We start from the raw sequence: 20,422 nt of genomic DNA on the forward strand, positions 1-20,422 counted from the left end.
CTCACCCCCACCCAAACCTGAAAAACTTAGGTCAGGGCTAGCATGAAAGTGATTGAGTCCCAGAGGTATAGCTCAATGACTTGGCCTAAAGACCAGAGAGAAAAGAGAACTGAGTAAAGGTTTACCAGTGTGAAGGATGCTCACTTAGGCCTCCAGGGACTCCACATCCACTGAGATTAGGAGACAAAATAATCCCAGATGGCGGGGATGGGGGTGGCAAAAGTTCTTTCAGTAAACATAAAGAACTTCCTAGGAAGTACCTGGAATCTTCTTTAGGGGTTCCCTAGAAACAAATCATCTTTAGTCGGGAATAAATGATGGCCCTGCCCAAGGTTGGGGGTGGGGAACACACTTGATGGTATTTTGGGGTCCCTTCCAACTTTAGATGTAGTCTTTTTTAACAGTCCCTATCAATAGGCAAGATGGGATAATGTGAATAAAAGCAAAAACCAAGTTACTTGTTAGACTTGGACAGAAACGACTTCACTCATGTATAAAGCTATCACAGTGACTGCATCTACCTCTGGGATTTCAAGTTCCCTGATGACAGAAGAATCTTTTAATGGAAGCTGCATGCTGGGTTAATGGTCAGGCTGTGAGTAGAAATTCTGAGATCAATAGGACTAAATTCGGGAAATCAAGGCTGCACCTAAGGCCTAATGGTCTGATGAGATCACCAAATACTTATTGTTCTTTCTTCTTCTCCCTGCCAGGCCTTTAATTGATTCACACCCTATTTTTCCTAGAAGTTAATGCCATCATTACATGCACCTTTGGGAAGAGGTGAGAAGTGACAAACTGTTCACAGAAAATCTCGTGCAAGATGGGTTTGAGGCAATCTAGACTCCACCTCAAAAACAGCTGCATTTCAAAAATCACTACTGAGGTCCACCCACAGGTCAAGTCTCCTGCGTGCTTCAGTCTTTACCCCACTGGGATTACTAATTAGATCAAACCTAATTCAGAGTTACAGGCATTTTGTTTTAGGGGAAAGTCTGAATTATATGTTTTTAAAATACAAATTAGTTCTTTCCTACAGCAATGCTTACTGCCCTGAGCACTGCAGTAAAACTTAAGATTAGGGAATTACTCCCTTGTATGTGGCCTTTATGAAACAGAAAAGCCCAAGGAAAGTATCAAGAAAATTAAGAACGCCTTAAGAAAATAAATCAGTCAACAAAATTGTATCTTAAATACAGTAAAAACTTCATGTTTAATAGGGATTCATCTGTTTCCCATACTTTGTACATGTTCAGTTCAGACAGAACTCATGGAAGAAAAGGCTTTTCTGTGAGACAGAACAGACCGTCTGCTTGACCGGATGGCTCTGAGGGACAGCCAGACTCCCAACGGGCAAAGGGCTGTGAGGAAGAGCAACACATACCAGAAGAATTTTCAACAAGGGCTGAAACACAATAAGGTTAGCCACAAAAAGGAATTAATGAGAGAAGCCCTAACCCAATGGGAGTTTGCCTAATTTTAATGAACCCAAACTCTAACATTGTACTGGAAAAGGAGCATTAAAATCCAGCCTGATTATCACAATTTACAGAATTTCTCACTAGAGGCCCACAGGTGAAAAGGCTGCTTACCCTAAAGCCCTTAGAACCGTATTGTGAACGGCGCATGCCAGGGATCTAGGTTGGGTGCTCCTTATGAGACTAATGCCTGATGATCTGAGGTGGAAGTTTCATCCCGAAACCACCTCCACCACCACCCCGTCCATGGAAAAACTGTCTTCCACAAAACTGGTCCCTGGTGCCAAAAAGGTTAGGGACTACTGCCTTAGAATATAAGAAACAACTCAAGCAGCCAACGGGTCTGGAGTTACACTTCCAGCCCTCCCCTTTGTACACACTCAATACTTCTTGCTGCACTGGCCGTTAATAACCACTTGTGAAATCCCTCCCCACACCTGCACTTAGGCCTTTGTCTCTTCCTACCTTCCTTTACTGAGTGGTGGCAAAATAATAGGAGAGTGGAAGATGGTGATGGGCAATGAAGAGGGACCTATTTCTGAAGACGAGATGTTTTAAAGATATTTTATTTTTCAATACCAGTAATGACTGAAAATGAAAGAATTAAAGCAGGAAGCAAAACAAAAACAAACAAGAAACCCAAAACTTGCAACCTAAACTCTCCGGGAAAAAAAAAATTGCTATAAATGTTAAAAGACTTAAAGAGAACATTGACAATGCAGCCCTGATGTACCTAATCATACTTCAAACTGCTGGATGTTTTAAGCTGAGAATCTCCCCAGTGCCTTTCTAGTGCTCTAAAATCATCTCCTAAACAGATGAGAAATGAAACAAACAAGTCTCCCTTCTTGAGTACATAATTTTTATAAATTGCATCGGACCGACAGTGAATGTATTTTCTGTTTCATTCATAGTTTCCACCAAAACTATCAAAGATCAAATGGCAGCAAAAGATCAGGGAAAGAATGTAGAAAAACTATGCAGTCACAGAGCTAACCCGCAAGCTGCCCTTAGTCCTATACACCTGAAATCAGATCCATAGCCAATGGTGAGGAAGACCACATCAGGGGTTAGCTGCATGACAGCACAGCTGGGTCCTATCTCCCTGCCAGGGGTCTCAACTGTAACTCGCGCTCCAACTGCTCTGCAGTCAGGGTGCCCTGGATGGCTTCGCAGCCTGGATTGAACACAGAGTAGGCGCTCTTCTCTCCCTCTTTCTTCTCTTCAGGGCCTCGTGTCCCGATGTACATCCAATAGAACAAGGACAGGACAAAATATGCCAGGCCAAATTCCAGTTCCACAAACAGTCCCAGCAGGACCAACCAGAGAAGAACCTTCAAGAAGGTGATATTGGTCAGGAAAGACTGGTCCCAGCACGATGGTAGAGGAATGGTTGTGTTCCATGGCGGCTGTGATGTGCTGCCCTGGGGCTGAGCCGCTTCCTAGGATACACAAACAAACAAAAGAAAGAATAAAGGGTAATGGAGCTGAGATGATCAAAACTAATCTAAAAGGCAGTTTTCATTGCTCTGAGAAGGCTGCTGGCTCATTGATTTCTATTCTTTCACGCCACTCTCTAAAACAATCATCTCCAAAGAACCTATGTGCTCTACTCCAGCTGAATCAAAACTGATCAGCACTTAGTGAGATGTGACCTAATAAAAGCCCTGCAGCATTCAGACAAATTCTTATTCGTGGGAGTCATTTCTTCAGATTAGTCTGCTGCTAAGAAGAGCTAATTTGTGCCCCATACAGAAACTCCTGAATAACTGATAATGCAATAGTCATGACAAATGCTTCAAATACAGTCAGAGTCAATATACCTTTGTTGATTGGATTAGATGACCTAAAATATTATGAGTGACATGATTCTAAAATAGAGACAGGAAACAAAAATCCTTTTCACGTTTAAAAAAAAAAAACCGGCCAGGTGCACACCTGTAATCCCAGCACTTTTGGAGGCTGAGGCAGGCAGATCACTTGAGCTCAGGAGTTTGAGACCAGCCTGGCCAACATGGTGAAACCTCATCTCTACTAAAAATACAAAAATTAGCCAGCATGGTGGCACACGACTGCAATGCCAGCTACTCAGGAGGCCGAGGCATGAGAATCGCTCAAACCTGGGAGGCAGAGGCTGCAGTGAGCTGAGATTGCACCACCACCCTCTAGCTTGGGCAACAGAGCAAGACACTGCCTCAAAAACAAACAAAAACCACTGTTAGAGCCATTCCTGGGCCCCCTTACCTTCCCATCCTCTGTGATTAACCTACACAGGTCATTGTCACTCACCCAAGGCCCAGCCAATGTCTCCTAACTAGACTCCCTGCCTCCTATCTCTTCCCTCCCCAAGCCATCCTATGTACAACTGCTAAATGAATTTTCTTAAAGACCCATTACCCTCCTGTTCACAAACCTTCAAAAACTTTCACTGCCTACAGGATAAAATCCAAACTCCTTGGGCTGAAACCCAAGACCCTCAATTTGTTCAACAGATTGAAATGCCAGTACACAGGCCCCTGTGCCAGATGCTAATGGCAGACACAGGTATTTAGACAGCTCTGTGTCCAGTCCACTGTTTTCGGAACTCTTTTGAACATGACCTACAATAAGGAATACATTTTAGACTGTAACCCAGAATACATATATGCAACAACGTTTCACAAGTCAACACTTACCCTCCCTGAGACATTCTCTTGTATTTCCTACTCTACTTTAAAAACATTTTTAATAGGGGACAAGATCTTCTATGTTAATTTCACCATCCACTAACGGGTCACAGTGGTCTAGGAAATTCCATGACAACATGATCCACAATCTTTTGTTCCATAAATGACCCTTCTTCTCCAGCTTAACTGGTCTTATTACCCAAAGATATTCTCAGTCCTCATCTCAAGCCTAGAATTCCGTCCACTTCCTCTTTCTTCCTCAACTCTTTGCCTTCCTTCCAGGCAATCACAGTTCATGAACTGTCAGCCCTGACCTCCCTGGGCATCAGGAAGGGTGCCCCCTCCGCCTCCCCCAGCACCAACTAGCTCTCCCATTCATTGAGCACCAAACTATTCAGCACTACAGTGTCTCTCTTTTACTATAGGTCATGTCATGTATGATGCCAGACTGTTTAAGTACCAGGAGGCCACGTGTCTCCAGATCCAAACACGGCATCCCATACTTAGGTTCTCAATACATAGCAGAACTTTTAGTTCATCTCTTCAGTTACATCCCCTATTCTTCTTCACATGAATATTTAAAAGGGGATCACAAATACTGGTCATCTGATTTATGATGTTTCAGAAGTTCTATTTTGTCAGAACCTTCTTTTTTACCATCAACGTTGTAATTATCTTTTCAGTTAGATTAGAAAGTCTGATTGGAGAGGCCCTTATATTATCAGCCACATCCCTGACCCCTGATACTCATTAAAGAAAGAAATGTCTGTTTCAGGTTTGACACACATGCACAGTACTTCTGGCCCAAGAAGAATGCATCTGGGCAGTGTTCTGGGCAAGGGGGAGAGTAGCATGAGATGACAGGGCTAAGGAAGGAGGGCATGAGGGTGGGAGCCAGATAAAGTAGGGCCAGGCAGGCTGCAGTGAAGATTCTGGGAACGGGAAACAGCTGAAGGTCTAAGCAGGGAACTAACCAAAAGCACGAAATCCCTGGTGCTAAAAAAAGGTTGGGGAGGAGGCCTAGCAAGAGCCAGACATTGACCAGGGTGGTGACAGCAGTCAGATGGAAATAGTGGACTGATGCACACAAAACACATTTTGAATATACATGTTGAGATTCATAATAAACTATCCACCTTTCATTTAAGACTACTCTGGCTGTCATCTGGAGCAGGGGTTCCCAATCCCCAGACCCGTACGGTTTCATGGCCTGTTAGGAACCAGGCCAGACAGCAGGTGGTGAGCAGCCGGTGAGCATGCATTACTGCCTGAGCCCCATTTCCTGTCCGATCAACAGTGGCATTAGATTCTCACAGGACCATGAACCCTATTGTGAACTGCACATGCACAGGACCTAGGGCGCCCACTCCTTATGAGAATTTAACCCATGCCCGATGATCTGAGGTGGAACAGCTTCATCCTGAAGCCATCTCTCCCCGCCCCCAGGTAGAAAAATTGTCTTCCACAAAATCCCTGGTGCTAAAAAGACTGGGGAGGAGGCCTAGCAAGAGAGAGCCAGACATTGACCAGGGTGGTGACAGCAGTCAGATGGAAATAGTGGACTGATGGACACAAAATACATTTTGAATATCCATGTTGAGATTCACAATAAACTAAATTTATCATTTAGGGGGTATAAAAAGAAGAATGCTCCTATGTCACCATTTACTGAGAGTCTTCAAATGTATGAATTCTTGTAATCCAGGAAGCAGGCATTATTATTCCCAATTTACTGATAAGAAAACACTGAGAGGTTAAGCAATTTCCCTAAATTCATACAACGAGTGATAGGCAGAGATGAGGTCAGTCTGGGATCCTAGGATGGTCTCCTCCAAAATCCATTTTATTTATTTAGGGGCCTTTATGGGGGGTGGCAGGAGAAAGGTTAGGGAGCTAGAGGTAGATGGGTGTGGGGTTGGGGGGGTAAACAACTGACGAAGGGAACAAACAAGGAAGAGGAGAGATACGGACATTCTTCTGCCTCATTTGGAATTTGTCTTGAGTACCAGTTCCCTTCTGCTGTAAAACCTGGGTGAAAAAGTGTTTGTGACTGTTACATCACACACAGGAATGGTCCAAGGAAGGCACTGCTATTCCTCAAATATCAAGCTGCTTCCTACCTTAGGGCCTCTGCACTTGTGGTTCCCTCTGAGAGGAATGCTCCCTTCCCCTCATATCACTTGGTCGACCTCTCCTACTACAAACAGCAAAAACGTCAACATATGTGCCCTTGGCTTAGTCCCCGTTTTTGCCAGGGTGGTTCCTTCTTGTTAAATGTCTCCTCCTTCGTGAGTTCTCCCTGCTCAGCTGATTTAAAATAGTACTCTGCTCCCCTCACCCCTAATTCACTATCACAATCCACTGGTTTTATCTTTTTTCTTTCATAGCATTTATCTGGTTTTGTTTATTGTCCTCCTTTCCCTGATGCCCCAAGCTCAAATGCAAGTTGTACAAGAGTAGGACTTGTGTGTCTTAATCACACTGTCTCCCAGGATTTAGAACAAAAGCTGGAACACAGTGGGCACATGACAAGATTTTTGTTGAATTAATGAATGATAGTGAAGGAAAGGGAGAAATTCAAGATGACTACTAGATTTTGGGGGGGGGTGAGGCAAAGCTGTGCTTAGCCAGGCGACTCCAAAGGAGAGCCTTTGAGCAGAAGGCCAGCCTGAACCAAGGCCTGGAGGTCAGGAGTGGTGGATGGGTATGGGGAATGGGTTCTGGGGCAGGGTGGTGTGCTGGGGGCTTGCCTGGGATATGGCTGGAGAGGGAAGCAGGAGGCTTCTGTAGGAATTTTTAATAAAAGTTACCAGCATTTTTGTCCTAATGTGGAAGAAGCTCGTCACAGAATTATTTCCGGAAACTGCTTTTCTCCAAGCAAAATCTGGTGGTGGGAAGGAGGATGTAGATACTTCCTCATCAACGACTACTGAAAAGATGCAGTGGCATTGTCAGTCAGCGCGAGGCCCGGGTGCGGACAGAGGCATCATTGTGGTCAGAGCTTGGCCCAGATGGAGGCCGCAGTGGCTTCCAACCATGGTGTAGGATGAGGCAGCTGCAGCCTCAGCGGCTCCAAATGACATGGTTTAGTTATTTTGATGGCCAAAGAGTATTCTTTGTGCATATACATTACAATTTCTTGATCCTTCCATCTGTGGATGGACAGGAGATAAAGTTTTTGGAATCTCCATGCCTGAGATTAAAAGGTGTGGGACTTCCTCTACCAGGCTCATTTCCTTGGACCTAATGTCCTCTGAGTTTCTCCACATGGCTGTGGATGACAGGATTTCCCAAAGTTTTATGGCTGAAGCATATTCCATAGCATATCTGTATGGTGGTTTCTTTATCCCTTCAGCTGTGGGTGGACAGGACAGGTCATTTACCGTGATGTCCTCTAGGTTCAACAGTGTGGCTGCAAATGATGTAATTTCGTTACATTTTTCTGGATGAAGAGTATTCCATTTGTGTATGTATACTACAGTTTCTTTATCCCTTCATCTGTGGATGAACAGGTTTCTCCACATGACTGCAAATGACAGGATTTCATCTATTTCTGTGGTGGAAGAGTATTCCATTCTGGATATATATTCCAGTTTTGTCATCACTTCATCAAGGTATGAACAGGTTCAACTGTGTGGCTCCAGGTCATATGATTTCAGTATATGTGCACAGCTGAAGGGTATTCCATTGTGAATGAATACTACAGTTTCTGTATCCCTTCATCTGTGGATGAACAGATCTCTCTCCACGTTGCTGGAAGTGGGGTGATGTCCTAAAGTTTGATGGCTGAAGAGTATTCCATTGTGCAAATATCCTGGAGTTTCTGTATTCCTTCATCTGTGGATGAACAGGACTGCTTTACATTTGGCCTGTGCCAATGGCCATGTGGAAGTGGTCACTCTCCAGGTAAACCGAAAATGTCAGACTGACATTGGTGACAAATGAAGCAGGATACCTTTGATGAAGGCTGTACATTGCTAAGAAGAGATTTGTGTCATCATTCTGCTAGAACATGGCACCAATCCAGATCTTATGGATGTCTACAGCAACAACACACTACACTATGCTATCTACAATGAGAATACACTACTGGCAGAAAAACTGCCTTCACACCATGTGAATACTGAAGTGCTGAACAAGGATGGAAACACACCACTTTTACTTGCTATAGTTTGCAAAACACAGCAAAAGGTGGAATTTTAGTGAAGAAACAAGCAAATGTACATGCTGTTGATAGGTTGAAAAGAACAGCTCTCATGCCTGTTGTACATTATGGCTTGTCAGGTATAGTTAGCATTCTTCTTCAGCAAAATATTGTCTTTACTCAAGAGTATGTATGAACAGACTGCAGATTATGCTATTTCTGGTGGTCTGACAAGCACTCACAACAAATTTTGCAACATTAAAAAAAAAAGATAACTTGAAAATGGTCTTCAAAATGACAACCCAGAAGAAGCATCCAAGAAGAATGCAAGTTTGGAAAAAGGAAGAGAAAGTGCAAAAGATTCTGGGAGTTCTGAAGCATCTGCATTCAGTATTTTTAAAAAAACTGTGTGTTGATTCATGGCCTAAACCAGATGATGAAGACTTGACTTTTACTACCAAGCAGTGTATCCCCGAGAGTGTTTCAAAGTCTTTACTTGGACCTTCATATAAAAAAGGAAAAAATATATGGTAAATGGAAAGGGAGAAGGGCCTCCTGAAAAACTTCCTTCCCTAAAGCCTACCATGGAAATGAAAGATTCTGTTGTGAAGAAAGCCACAGAAAGGAAGAACGAACAAACATCCAAAGCAGAACAAGAACTAAAAGTGACATCAGAGGAAGAACAAGAAAGCTGGAAAGTGAAAATAAATAGCCACAGGTTGAAGAAGCTAGAAAGAAGCACAAAAGTTAAGAAGTATCAAAAAAACCTATATGATAGTACATCTGCTGCTGATGATGATAAATTAATTCAACAAAGAAAGAGTTTACCATCAGAGATTTCCTAGGAAGGAGAATGAAGAGTATGCTAGGCCTGCAAAGAAAATGTCAAATGAAAAGAAAAAGGTCAAAAAGCAAACTCATTTAGAGATGAACCTGATGACTTAACTCGGCCATCTGAAACAGCTTCAGAGGATCATGAGGAACCTTACCCTCATTGTAAGAAGTTTATGATGCTCATTAAGCAATATGGAATGGATTGTAATGATTCTCGTATCCTAATGGAAATCCAGAATGCATTTCTTTCATGTGAAAAGTCATTGGACCTTAAAAAAAATTATGTGTGAACAACTTACACTAGACAATAAGAAATACGAAAACTGAGTTTAGTGTACTGAAGAAGGAGCTATCCAAAACACAAGAAATGAAGTCACAGTTCAATATCAAAAAGTAGAATGGAAACAAGAACTCTACAGTTTGAATGCACCTTAATAGAAGAAGATGAGAAGAAATGCTAATATGTTGTATGAAAAAATTAGGGAAGAGTTAGAAAGCAAAGTGCAGCAACATAGGAAAGAAGTTGAAGTAAAAGAACAGCTTGAACTGACTATCGATCACTAGAAATGGAATTGAAGGCTTGAAGAAATACTTTAAGAAAAAAAAAGATCTGATGTTTTTTCCAAAATTGCTTGTTGAAGAGAGATATTGCCTTTATTGTGTATGTAAGTATACACAATAAAAAACAGGAACCTCGAGAGGGAAAAAGGACATTGAAATTGTTAAAGAAATGAATGATGACCTTCAAGAGGCTATAAAACTGAATGGAAAAACATTAACAAAAACAGTATCCCAGTATGGTCAACAGCTTAAGGACCTCAAAACTGAGAACGCAATGCTCAAGTCTAAACTGCAGAAGGAAAATCAAAACAAGGAAAGACTGGAAGCTGAAGTTGAGCCATTCCATGCTAGACTGGCTGCTGCTATAAGTGAGTGTGATCAAAGTGTGAAAACAAAAAGAGATCTAGAACTTGCTTTACAGACAGCACAAGATGTTTCTTTACAAGAAAGAAAACGAGTTCTGATATTTCTGAACTAAAAGATAATAATGAGTTTTTCACTGAGCAACTTTCCGAAGCTCGAATTAAATTCAATACCCTAAAAGGTAAACTCCATGACACAAGAAATTCTCTCAGAGAAAAGGTTTTGGTTTTATAAAGTATACAAAAGGACCTAAGCCAAGTAAATCCTTTGGAAAGTGGGATTACGTAGAGGAGAGAATATCTCAACTACAGCATGAAAATCTGTTGCTTCAACAACTAGATGGTGCTCATAAGAAACGGGATAATGAACAAAAGGTCATTAATATCCAAGGATGCAGCCTTGAGAGAGAAAAGGAAGGTGTTCTGCTAGAAGGGAAAAATGAGTTAATCAATGAATGCAATCATTTAAAAGACTGTTTCAGTATGAAAAAGAGAAAGCAGAAGGAGAAGTAAGTATCAAAAAAGACAAATATTTTCAAACTTCCAGAAGGAAAATTTAAAATATTTGGCTACGGCTACATGTTGAACCTAGTTGAATATAAAAATTAATAGACAAAAAATGTGTTTACCATACTGTATAATTCCATTTACATGAAACATCCGGAAAAGACAAATGTATAGAGATAGAAAGTAGACCGACGTTTGTGCAGGGCTGGGGTTGGAAATGGGTAGTAACTGCTAATGTGCATGAGGGGTCTTCTTGGAGTGATAGAGGCGTTCTAAAGTTGTAGTGATGGTTGCATGACTCAATAAATTTACTAAAAATCTTTGAACTGTATGTTAAAAGAGATAAATTCTGTAGTATGTAAATCTTATTTCAATAAAGCTGTTTCAATTAAAAAAACAAAAAAATAATTTTTAAAAAATAGAATGCTAAAGAAATATCTGACAGGCCACAGTGTGCCATCAAAATTGTCTGACATGAATTGTAAATTAGACTTTTTCTTTTCTAAACTGGAGGCAGAATCTGAAGAAAAAAAATTAAATGAGAATTTTCACACCAGAGCAAACCCAGAAATGATAAGTCAATGAAAATGAGCTTAAGGCAGAGTTCCTTATGAAAAACAGAGCAATTAACAAGCAACTGGAGGTCCAGCATTTCCTCTTATCCTTTTGTCTGGCCATCAGCTTTTGGGTTCTCAATAATGGAAGTTTTTCTCTGAGTTCAGTTTCTCTGGGTCCAACTCAATGATCTCATTCCTTTGGAAATGAGACATACAGTCAAAAGCTCATTTCGTGGGTTAGACATCGTTTTTTAACTGCAGAGAGAAAAAGAATAAGGGAAACGGTTTCTAAAATCTTAAGTAAGTGTTGTACTTAGAAAGTTCTAGTCAACAATAAAACTATCCAAAGACAATTAACACAAACTGCACACAGGGAAATGGACTGTCTGAACCCTGCTGCGCTCTTTTCACCTTTCTGCAAGGCAGTTGGAATCCTGTATATTACTGAGAATATCAAATCAAAATTGAGTAATAGATTCAGTAATTTTTAAAAATTCCCTCAAATCAAATGTTGTGCAATAATAGATGAACTTACAGGAAATAATTTTAAGGTGAGCAAGATACACTTTTCTTCCAGCACATTTTCATTTTAAAAGGAATTTTTTAGTTCTCATTACACTTATGAGGAACAAAGCACTGGGCACAAATTGTTACAAAGCACTTATCCCTTGATATGTTTTGTCCTGTATTTCCACATAGACATTTCAACCTCACTGCAAGCCACCTTACCATTTTACTGATGAGTTAAAACTAACTGAAAACACAAAAGGATGCAAATTAAATTCATCTGCACAATAAGAGATTACCAAAACAATTAAATGTGAAAAGGTTATCATACTAAATCACTTTTTCTTTGTTTGTGTCTTAAACATTCACCATGGAACTTGAATAAGCTTCTGCCACTACTGGCAGTTACAGCTACCACACTTTGGTAAATTCTGTATTCAAATGCATTTCTAAGTCACAGGCTATCTGGGCTACTAGCTGCATGTGCCCCAGGTGCGAATCAAATGAAGTTTTAATTACTGCTACTTTTGATCAGTATCCAATTAGACCTTTTAACCTCCATTAGCAGAGGGCTGTGGCTCAACTTGGTTGTGGAGAGCTTTCCCAAAGCCACAGGGCGTCACGGTAACTCAATTCGGAGTGAATAATTTAAGGCAGAGGTGCTTTCTTCCAGGACCCTCGACTCGCGCTTCCTGTCTGGAATCAGGAGTTGCGTGGGTCGCGGGCTGGGAAGAAAATGTCAAAACCGGTAACAGTGCTGACACGTGTGGCCGGAGATGAGCGGTCCAGCCCTGGATCAGGAGGGAGGGGCCAGCAGCCTCGCCTCCGGCAGCTAGGGCCACACCCCCGGCAGCTAGGGCCACACCCCCGGCAGCTAGGGCCACGCCCTCGACTGGCTCCGAGGCCAGGTACTAGGGCCGAAGTTTCCGTCTTCTCACCTGAACTAGGCCAGGCTGGGCCCGGGCACTCGCGGGCCTAGGTTTCCATACCAGGAACCGCTTTAGCCAGCCTGGGGCTGCCTTTAGAGTCGCTGCTTCCGCCTTCTCTCCTGGGGTTTGTGCGCCCTGACTGGCAGCGGGGGGTTGGCCCGCCAGACCTGCCCGTTTCCGCGCCGCCCGAAACTCAGCTAACCGCTGTTCCATGGCGCGCGCCTCGCGTCCGTTGGCCGGTAAGGGAGCGCGCGCCTCGCGTCCGTTGGCCGGTAAGGGAGCGTGCGCCTCGCGTCCGTTGGCCGGTAAGGGAGCGCGCGTCCGCAGGCCGCACAGCCGTTGCCTCCGCTCGGCCCGCGCCGGGCCGCTGTGCGCCTGCGTGGCAGAAGCCCTTGCTGCGCATGCGCACTGGTGTGACCCGTCTCCCCTCCGTTTGTGGAGTCTAGCGGGTCGCGTGTATCCTCAGCAGTCCTCGCTTCACAGGCACGTGGACGCAGTATCACCTCAAGCCAAGTCTAAAGCACAGGGCTGCCCCATTGCCCCTCTCCCAAAGGTCGCTCTGCCTTGCTCCATCTCACTTAAGGGCTGGAGCCCCCACTGATCCAGCGTCCTGTATTCGGGATCTCTGTTGTTGGGCTCCAATGAAGAGCGCCACAGTGAGAAGATGGTTCCAGGGGATAGGAGAGGCCCGTGATCTCTAGGACGTTCCAGCTTCAGGAGAATAACGGGCTACATCCTACCCTTTTTCTCTTATCAAGGGTATGCCAATCTTAGTACCTGGAGGGTGACTTTCTCACTGCTCACGAAGCAGGCTGTGCATCTCCATCATTGCTCTTGCCACGTTGGGAAATTATCTCGTTTTGTGTCTAGATACGTCAGAACCTTAAAAAAACCAACAACAAAAACTTTTATTGGGGTGCAACATAAAATACACATATCTTAAGAATATGGCTCAGTAGATTTGCTCTTATGTATGCACCTGTGTAACTACCACCCAGATGGAGATAAAGAACATTTCTGTACTCTGGGAGTTTCCTTGTGCCCTCTCCCAATCAGTACCCTCCCAAAAGGACACAGTTCAGGTTAGGGGCTGTTTTATACGTTCTTAAAGCTGTAAGCATCTAGCTAAGTGTCACTTACATAATTAAGACTCAAATATTTGTTGGATCTGGCTGAGGGTGACTCGAGAAATTAGACAAATTAGAACAGTCATCCATTTATTTAATAAACGTTTACCTAGGGCCTGCTCTGTCCAAAGTCACAGGCACTGGGGATGCTGGGATGAAAGGAAAAAAAAAACCAAAAACCTGTTTTCTTAGAGCTTACACTCCAAATGGAAATACAGACAATAAATAAATGTGTATCTACATATTTCATGTCATATCAGGTACTGATAAGTGCTGTGAAGAAAAGTGAAGCAAAGTAGGCAATGGTGGAGGTATTAGAGAAGACCTCCCTGAAGGTTTATCATTTGGACATAGATTTAAATGAGTGAGTAAGGTATGTAGATATCTGAACAGGAGTGTTTCAGTCAGAGGAACAAGTGCAAAGGTCCCGAGGCCTCAAATAGCATGCTTGACTTGTTCACAGAACATCAGGGAAGCTGTTATGACTGGATTGGAAGGAGGGTGAGGGAGGCAGGGAGGGAGGGAAGGAGGGAGAGAGGGAGGGAGGAAAGAGTGATAGAAAATAAAGGTGCCAGGGGCAAGTTCGTGCATGTAAGGCCCTGTAGGCCATGGTGAAGACTAAGTGTGATGGGAAGCAGTTAGTGGATTTTGAGCAGGAGATGATATGATATGACATATTTTTAAAGGATTACACTGGCTGATGGAGGTGGGACCCTGGAACGTTGCAAGAATAGAAGAAGGGAAACCAGTTAGGAATAAATATGGTAGAATGAGAAACTGTAGTAGTGTGAGCTAGAGTGGTAGTGATGGAGGTCACAAGAATTGGTCAGATTCTGAATGTATTTTGAAGACCTGAGCCAGCATGGTGTGAGATGGGTTGGATGTGGAATGTGAGAAAAAAAGGTATCAAGGATGACAGGGCCAGCCATGGTGGCTCACACCTATAATCCCAGCACTTTGGGAGGCCAAGGCAGGGGGATCACTTGAACCTAGGAGTTCAAGACCAGCCTGGGGAACATAGCAAGACCGCATCACTATTAAAAAAAAAAAAAAGAAAAAAAAGGATGACAGGTTTCTTTCATTACTACCCCATTCCTCCTGCCCACCCATACACACACATACATGCCCTGAGCAACCAGGCAAATGATGCTGGGGCCCTCTACTGAAATGAGGGCACACTGGGAGGAGAGAATTACAGAATAAACATTGGAAGTTTTGTTTTGGACATACAAAGAACTTGAGATGCCTGTTGGATATCCAAAAAATAGGCAGTTAGATAGTGAAAATGAATTGAGGGGAAAGTCAGGACCGGAGGCACACACTGGGAGTCATCAGCATGTGTATATTTAAAGCTGTGAGACTAGATAAGATCAAACAGTGAGTGTGGATAAGAAGAGATTTGAGGGCTGAGCCCTGAGTGTATTAGAGATGGTTTGTAAGAGAAAAGAATGGGATTATTACACCACAATGTCCTCTTTTTGAGAAACCACAGAGAAAATTTCTTGCCCATTTTGGTATCAGGAGTATGTCTGCTTCTCTTGGTAGATGGGATTCTTTCACTGATTTTGTCTCCCACTTGATAATGACTCTAAGACCTTAGGCCCACATCTTGCAGGCATATAGAATTAAGGCATACAATTTGTGGGTGATTGCAGTCAGGGTCCCTGACGGGAAATGTGGCACCTTCCAAAGGGTGAAGTAAGAAGGGCTTAGTGAAGGAGTAAGTTACAAAGGTGTGGCAGGATGAAGGAAGCCAGCAAGGGATGGTTCACAGGAAGTGCTACCTGTCTCTAGGCCCAAAGCATTAGGGGGACAGAGCAGTTATCAGAACCCAGTGAGCCCTGTAGCTATAGGAGAAGCCAGGAGACACAGGAGCCCTTCAGGGAGCATAGAACAGGTAGAGAAGGGTGGAAAGAGGATCAGAAAAGGCAAACAGAACATCCAAGCCAGAGCTAATGTGGTTCCTGCTCTGTCTTGCTTTGGAAACCGTATTTTCTTTTTGCTTTGTTTTATTTATTATGAATTTACTTTTTCTTGGTGCTTTGTAAGCCTCTTTAAATCGTTTTTGGAAGAGGTTAAAAGAATAGAAAAAAGAAAAGATGAAAGAGACCATAATGAAGAACAACTCCTGCCAAGCCAACTTTATTTCCTCTTTGGATAGGATTATGAGACTAGTAAATAAGAAGGGTCCCCAAAATGTGCTTAATGTGTGAATTTCATTAATTTTTATTATGAAATATTTTGTAAATGCCACATTTTACATATATATAATGTGTATGCCATATACATAACATATATAATGTGTATGTGTCATACATATAAGTTATAAATAAAATACCCACATGATATGGTTTGGATCTGTGTCCTTTCCCAAATTTCATGTCAAATTGAAATCCCCAGTGTGGAGGTGGGGCCTGGTGAGATTGGATCATGGGTTTTTTTCTAATGGTTTAGCACCATCCCCCTGGTGCTGTCTTGTGATAGAGTTCTCACTAGATCTGGTTGTTTAAAAGTGTGGGCATGGCTAGGGACAGTGTCTCACGCCTGTAATCCCAGAACTTTGGGAGGCCAAGGCAGGTGGATCACTTGAGGCAAGGGGTTCGAGACCAGCCTGGCCAACATGGTGAAACCTTGTCTCTACTAAAAACACAAAAATTAGCTGGGCATAGTGGCACATGCCTGTAATCCTAGCTACTCGGGAGGCTGAGGCATGAGAATTGCATGAACCCAGGAGGCAGAGGTTGCAGTGAGGTGAGATCATGCCATTGCACTCCAGCCCGTGCAACAGAGCGAGACCCTGTCTTGGAAAAAAAAAAAAAAAAAGTGTGGCACTTTCCCGCCCCTTCTCTCTTCCTCCTGCTCCAGCCATGTAAGACCTGCCTGCTTCCCCTTCACCTTCTGCCATGATTGTAAGTTTCATGAGGCCTCCCCAGCTATGCTTCCTATACAGCCTGCAGAACTGTGAACCAATTAAACCTCTTTATAAATTACCCAGTCTCAGGTGTTTCTTCATAGCAATGCAAGAATGCACTAATACAGGCCCTGTTATATAATTGAGTCATTGGCCCGATTCTATATTCCTGTCTGTATCCACGCCATAAAAGGCAGAGTAGATGTCCCCATTCCTTGACTGTAAACTCAGCCACGCAGATTGCTTTGGCCAAATGGGATGATAGCAGAAACTACGCGAGCAGGAACTTGAAGTGTGTTTGTCCTGTTAAGTAAATTCTCTTAATATTCCACATTTCCATGAGATGAGCTTGCAACAGCTAGCCAGCAAATCCAAGAAAAATGAAAGACATCTAGGCTGTGGTCACCTGGCTGACCCAGAGACTTGCAGTTTAAAGCTGAGCTGCCCAACTGAGCCCAGCCTAAAATAGCTAACCCCCAGCTTACCCTAAAATGTATGAAAACAAATGCTTATTTTACATAACTGAAATTTTGCAGTTGCATGTTACACAGCAAATGCTAACCAATACATACATACCCAATACCCAGGAAGAACATTTTAAGTTCCCTGTGTCCCTGTATGCTCATTCTTGATTCCCCACTCCTTTAATCTGTTAATGTGGTGAGGTATAGTGATCGATTTTCTGTTGTTAAATCATCCTCCATTCATGGAATAAATAAAACTCAAGTCACTTTATAAAACATAAAACTCAAAGCTAGATTCAGTTTGAGAATTTTCTAGAAATTTTACATCTTTTGTTCATTAGTGAGATTTTCCTATAATTTTGCGTGCTGTCCTCAATTTTAGATAGATTTTGCTAGCCTTATGAAATAAGCTGAAGTGTGCCTCCATCTTCCACCCCGCCCCCAAATTTTCTAGAACAGTTTGAGTAAATAGGAATTAACTGTTTCTTTAATGTTTTGGTCGGACTTAGTAGTAAAACCATCTGGACCTGGTGTTTTCTTGTATCAGGTAAATAAATGTAATCTACAATTAAGTGGATTCATAGCTGGTCAATTCACCCTTACCCAAAAAGGGTCAAGAAATGGATCAACATTGCTCTGTCCTGTTTGATATTTTTAGGAGTGTCTTGGGTGAAAATATGAGAGACAAGTTATCATTTATTCAGGTGACAAAAATTTGGTAGAGAAGATCTGCAGTTATGCCTTTAGGGTAAAAAATAAACCAAAATGAATTTGATTCAATTTATTATGATTAAAGCATTGTGGTGATGCTCAGAGGGAACTCTGCTTCCTTCTAGATTTGCATTTAAGTTTTTATATCTTTGTTTTTGTTTCTTAATCATTGGCTTGAGAGCAATTTGTTTCAATTGGACTTGGAGTCTTTCCCTGACCACAGACTGGGTAGGAGGAGGGATATATGGTGAATGTTTTAGCCGCTACTATGAATCCCATTTTCGAAGTGAGAGAGGATATAGTTTTTTTGTTTGTTTGTTTTTGTTTTTTTGAGACAGAGTGTCACTCTGTCACCCAGGCTGGAGTACAGTGGCACGATCTCAGCTCACTGCAACCTCCGCTTCCCGGGTTCAAGTGATTCTCGTGTCTCAGCCTCCCAAGTAGCTGGGACTACAGGCACGAGCCACCACGCCTGGCTAATTTTTTGTATTTTTTTGTAGAGATGGGGTTTCGCCATGTTGGCCAGGCTGGTCTTGAACTCCTCACCTCAGGTGATCTGCCCTCCTCAGCCTCCCAAAGTGCTGGGATTACCGGCATGAGCCACTGCACCCAGCCCGAGGATATATTCTTGATACCCCCATGTATTCATGCTCTGGTCCTATCCTTGCAGGTACCACATACCAAGTTCTGAGCACTGTGCTTTATATGACAAACCATATAAAGCAGAGGGGGGTAGCCTGGATAATGATGTGTCTAGAGCAGGATTTCTCAGCCTTGGCACTTTTGATGTTTTGGGCCAGAAAATTGTTGTGGGGGTTGTCCTGTGTCTTGTAGGATTCTTAGCAGCAACCCTGGCCACCACCCACTAGTTGCCGGTAGCACTCTCCCTTAGATGTAACAACCAAAAACGTCTCTAGATAGTGCCAAATGCCTCCTAACAGGCAAGTTTGCCCCCCGGTTGAGAACTATTGGTCTAAAGACCACATTGTAGTAAGAATGGTAAAGGCAGTGAGTGATTTGGGCCAGAGAAGGAGATTCACGGTGAAAACATACCAGTTTGTTTTAGAAACTCTATTAGAAGTGCTGTTGTGGCCCTCTGGGTGACTGTCTTCCAGTCTTCCAACAGGCTAGACAGGAAATTCGCCAAGCTGTTAATCTTCTCTTGCCTACTCCAGATTCCCAGCCATATGAAGATGCCCTAGCTGGACGATAAGTTCTTGTTAAGAATCTGACACCTCAAACTCTACAACCTTGGTGGACCAGACCCTCCTTAGTCATCCATAGTACCCCAATTGCTGGCCGCCTGCAGGGCCCTCCCCATTGGGTTCACCGTTCCCGAATAAAACTGCGTCCATCGGACAGCCAACCTGATTTCTCCTCTTCCTCCTGGAAGTCGCAAGTATCTCCCCTACTTCCCTTAAACTCACTCGCATTTCTGAAGAACAGTAATAACCCTCATGAGCCTAATACATCCATTCTATTAAGTCTATTCATCCTTACCCTACTTTTTGCAACAGGGCTTTATGCAGTCACCCCCACTACTTGGACTGCGCCCCAAAAACTTGTCATCCCTACTATCTTCTGTCTAGTCATACTCCTATTCACCATTCTCAACTACTTATAAATGCCCTGCTCTTGTTTACACTGCCAGTTTACACTGTTTCTCCAAGCCACCACAGCTGATATCTCCTGGTGCTATCCCCAAACTGCCACTCTTAACTCCCTCTTAGAGTGGTTAGATGATCTTTGCTGGCAGGGCACCCTCCAATACTTTCACCCTGATAAAGTCCTATTCCTTAGTTTTATACTCTTATTCTTGTTACCATTCTTATGCTACCCTCTACCTCTCCCCAGCTATCTCCACCACACTAGCAATCTCAGTCACTCTCTCCTAGCCATTTCTAGTCCTTCTTTAACAAACAATTGCTGGCTTTGCATTTCTCTTTCCTCCAGAATCGTCAAGGCCTCGACTTACTCACTGCTAAAAAAGGGGACTCTGTATATTTTTAAATGAAAAGTGTTGTTTTTACCTAAATCAATCTGGCCTGGTATATGACAACATAAAAAACTCAAGGATAGAGCCCAAAAACTCGCCAACCAAGAAAATAATTGTGCTGAACCCCCTTGGGCACTCTCTAATTAGATGTCCTGGGTCCTCCCAATTCTTAGTCCTTTAGTACCTGTTTTTCTCCTTCTCTTATTCGGACGTTGTGTCTTCCGCTTAGTTTCTCAATTCATACAAAACCACATACAGGCCATCACCAATAATTCTATAAACAAATGCTCCTTCTAACAACCCCACAATATCACCGCTTACCCCAAAATCTTGCTTCAGTTTAATCTCTCCCACTCTAGGTTCCCACGCCACCCCTAATCCCACTTGAAGCAGCCCTGAGAAACATCGCCCATTATCTCTCCATACCACCCCCCAAAATTTTCGCTGCCTCAACACTTCACCACCATTTTGTTTTGTTTTTCTTATTAATGTAAGAAGACAGGAATGTCAGGCCTCTGAGCCCAAGCTAAGCCACCATATCCACTATGACCTGCACGTACACATCCAGATGGCCCGAAGCAACTGAAGATCCACAAAAGAAGTGAAAATAGCCTTAACTGATAACATTCCACCTTTGTGATTTGTTCCTGCCCCACTCTGATAGATGT

The 20,422-nt window shown here is 42.9% G+C and overlaps 1 protein-coding gene across 6 annotated transcripts; it reads right to left on the reverse strand.

Moving 5' to 3' along the window:
* Positions 1 to 1,189: 1,189 nt before the first annotated feature.
* Positions 1,190 to 16,472, reverse strand: SAYSD1 (SAYSVFN motif domain containing 1). Of its 6 annotated transcripts, none has more exons than XM_063632649.1 (3): positions 13,323 to 16,472; positions 6,895 to 11,364; positions 1,190 to 2,920 (listed from the first exon to the last, which is right to left on the reverse strand). In XM_063632649.1, the coding sequence occupies exons 2-3, from the start codon at positions 6,958 to 6,960 to the stop codon at positions 2,576 to 2,578; spliced, it is 411 nt and encodes a 136-aa protein (XP_063488719.1). In that variant the 5' UTR covers positions 6,961 to 11,364; positions 13,323 to 16,472; the 3' UTR covers positions 1,190 to 2,575. The 6 variants fall into 6 exon arrangements, with proteins under 6 accessions (XP_063488719.1, XP_063488720.1, XP_063488718.1 ...); XM_063632650.1 differs by lacking the exon at positions 13,323 to 16,472 and adding an exon at positions 12,201 to 12,448; XM_063632648.1 differs by lacking the exon at positions 13,323 to 16,472 and adding an exon at positions 12,165 to 12,181.
* Positions 16,473 to 20,422: the final 3,950 nt, after the last annotated feature.

This window comes from Symphalangus syndactylus, chromosome 23 (assembly GCF_028878055.3).
Source record: "Symphalangus syndactylus isolate Jambi chromosome 23, NHGRI_mSymSyn1-v2.1_pri, whole genome shotgun sequence".
Taxonomy (NCBI): domain Eukaryota; kingdom Metazoa; phylum Chordata; class Mammalia; order Primates; family Hylobatidae; genus Symphalangus; species Symphalangus syndactylus.

Excerpts from the sequence above, each read along its gene's own strand:
- SAYSD1 (XM_055263607.2), bottom strand. The coding sequence starts at position 12,758 with ATGGAACAGCGGTTAGCTGAGTTTCGGGCGGCGCGGAAACGGGCAGGT. Across the intron at positions 2,921-12,554 it reads CCCAGCCTGGCCTAGTTCAG|GAAGCGGCTCAGCCCCAGGG; the intron begins GTGAGAAGACGG and ends TGTGTATCCTAG.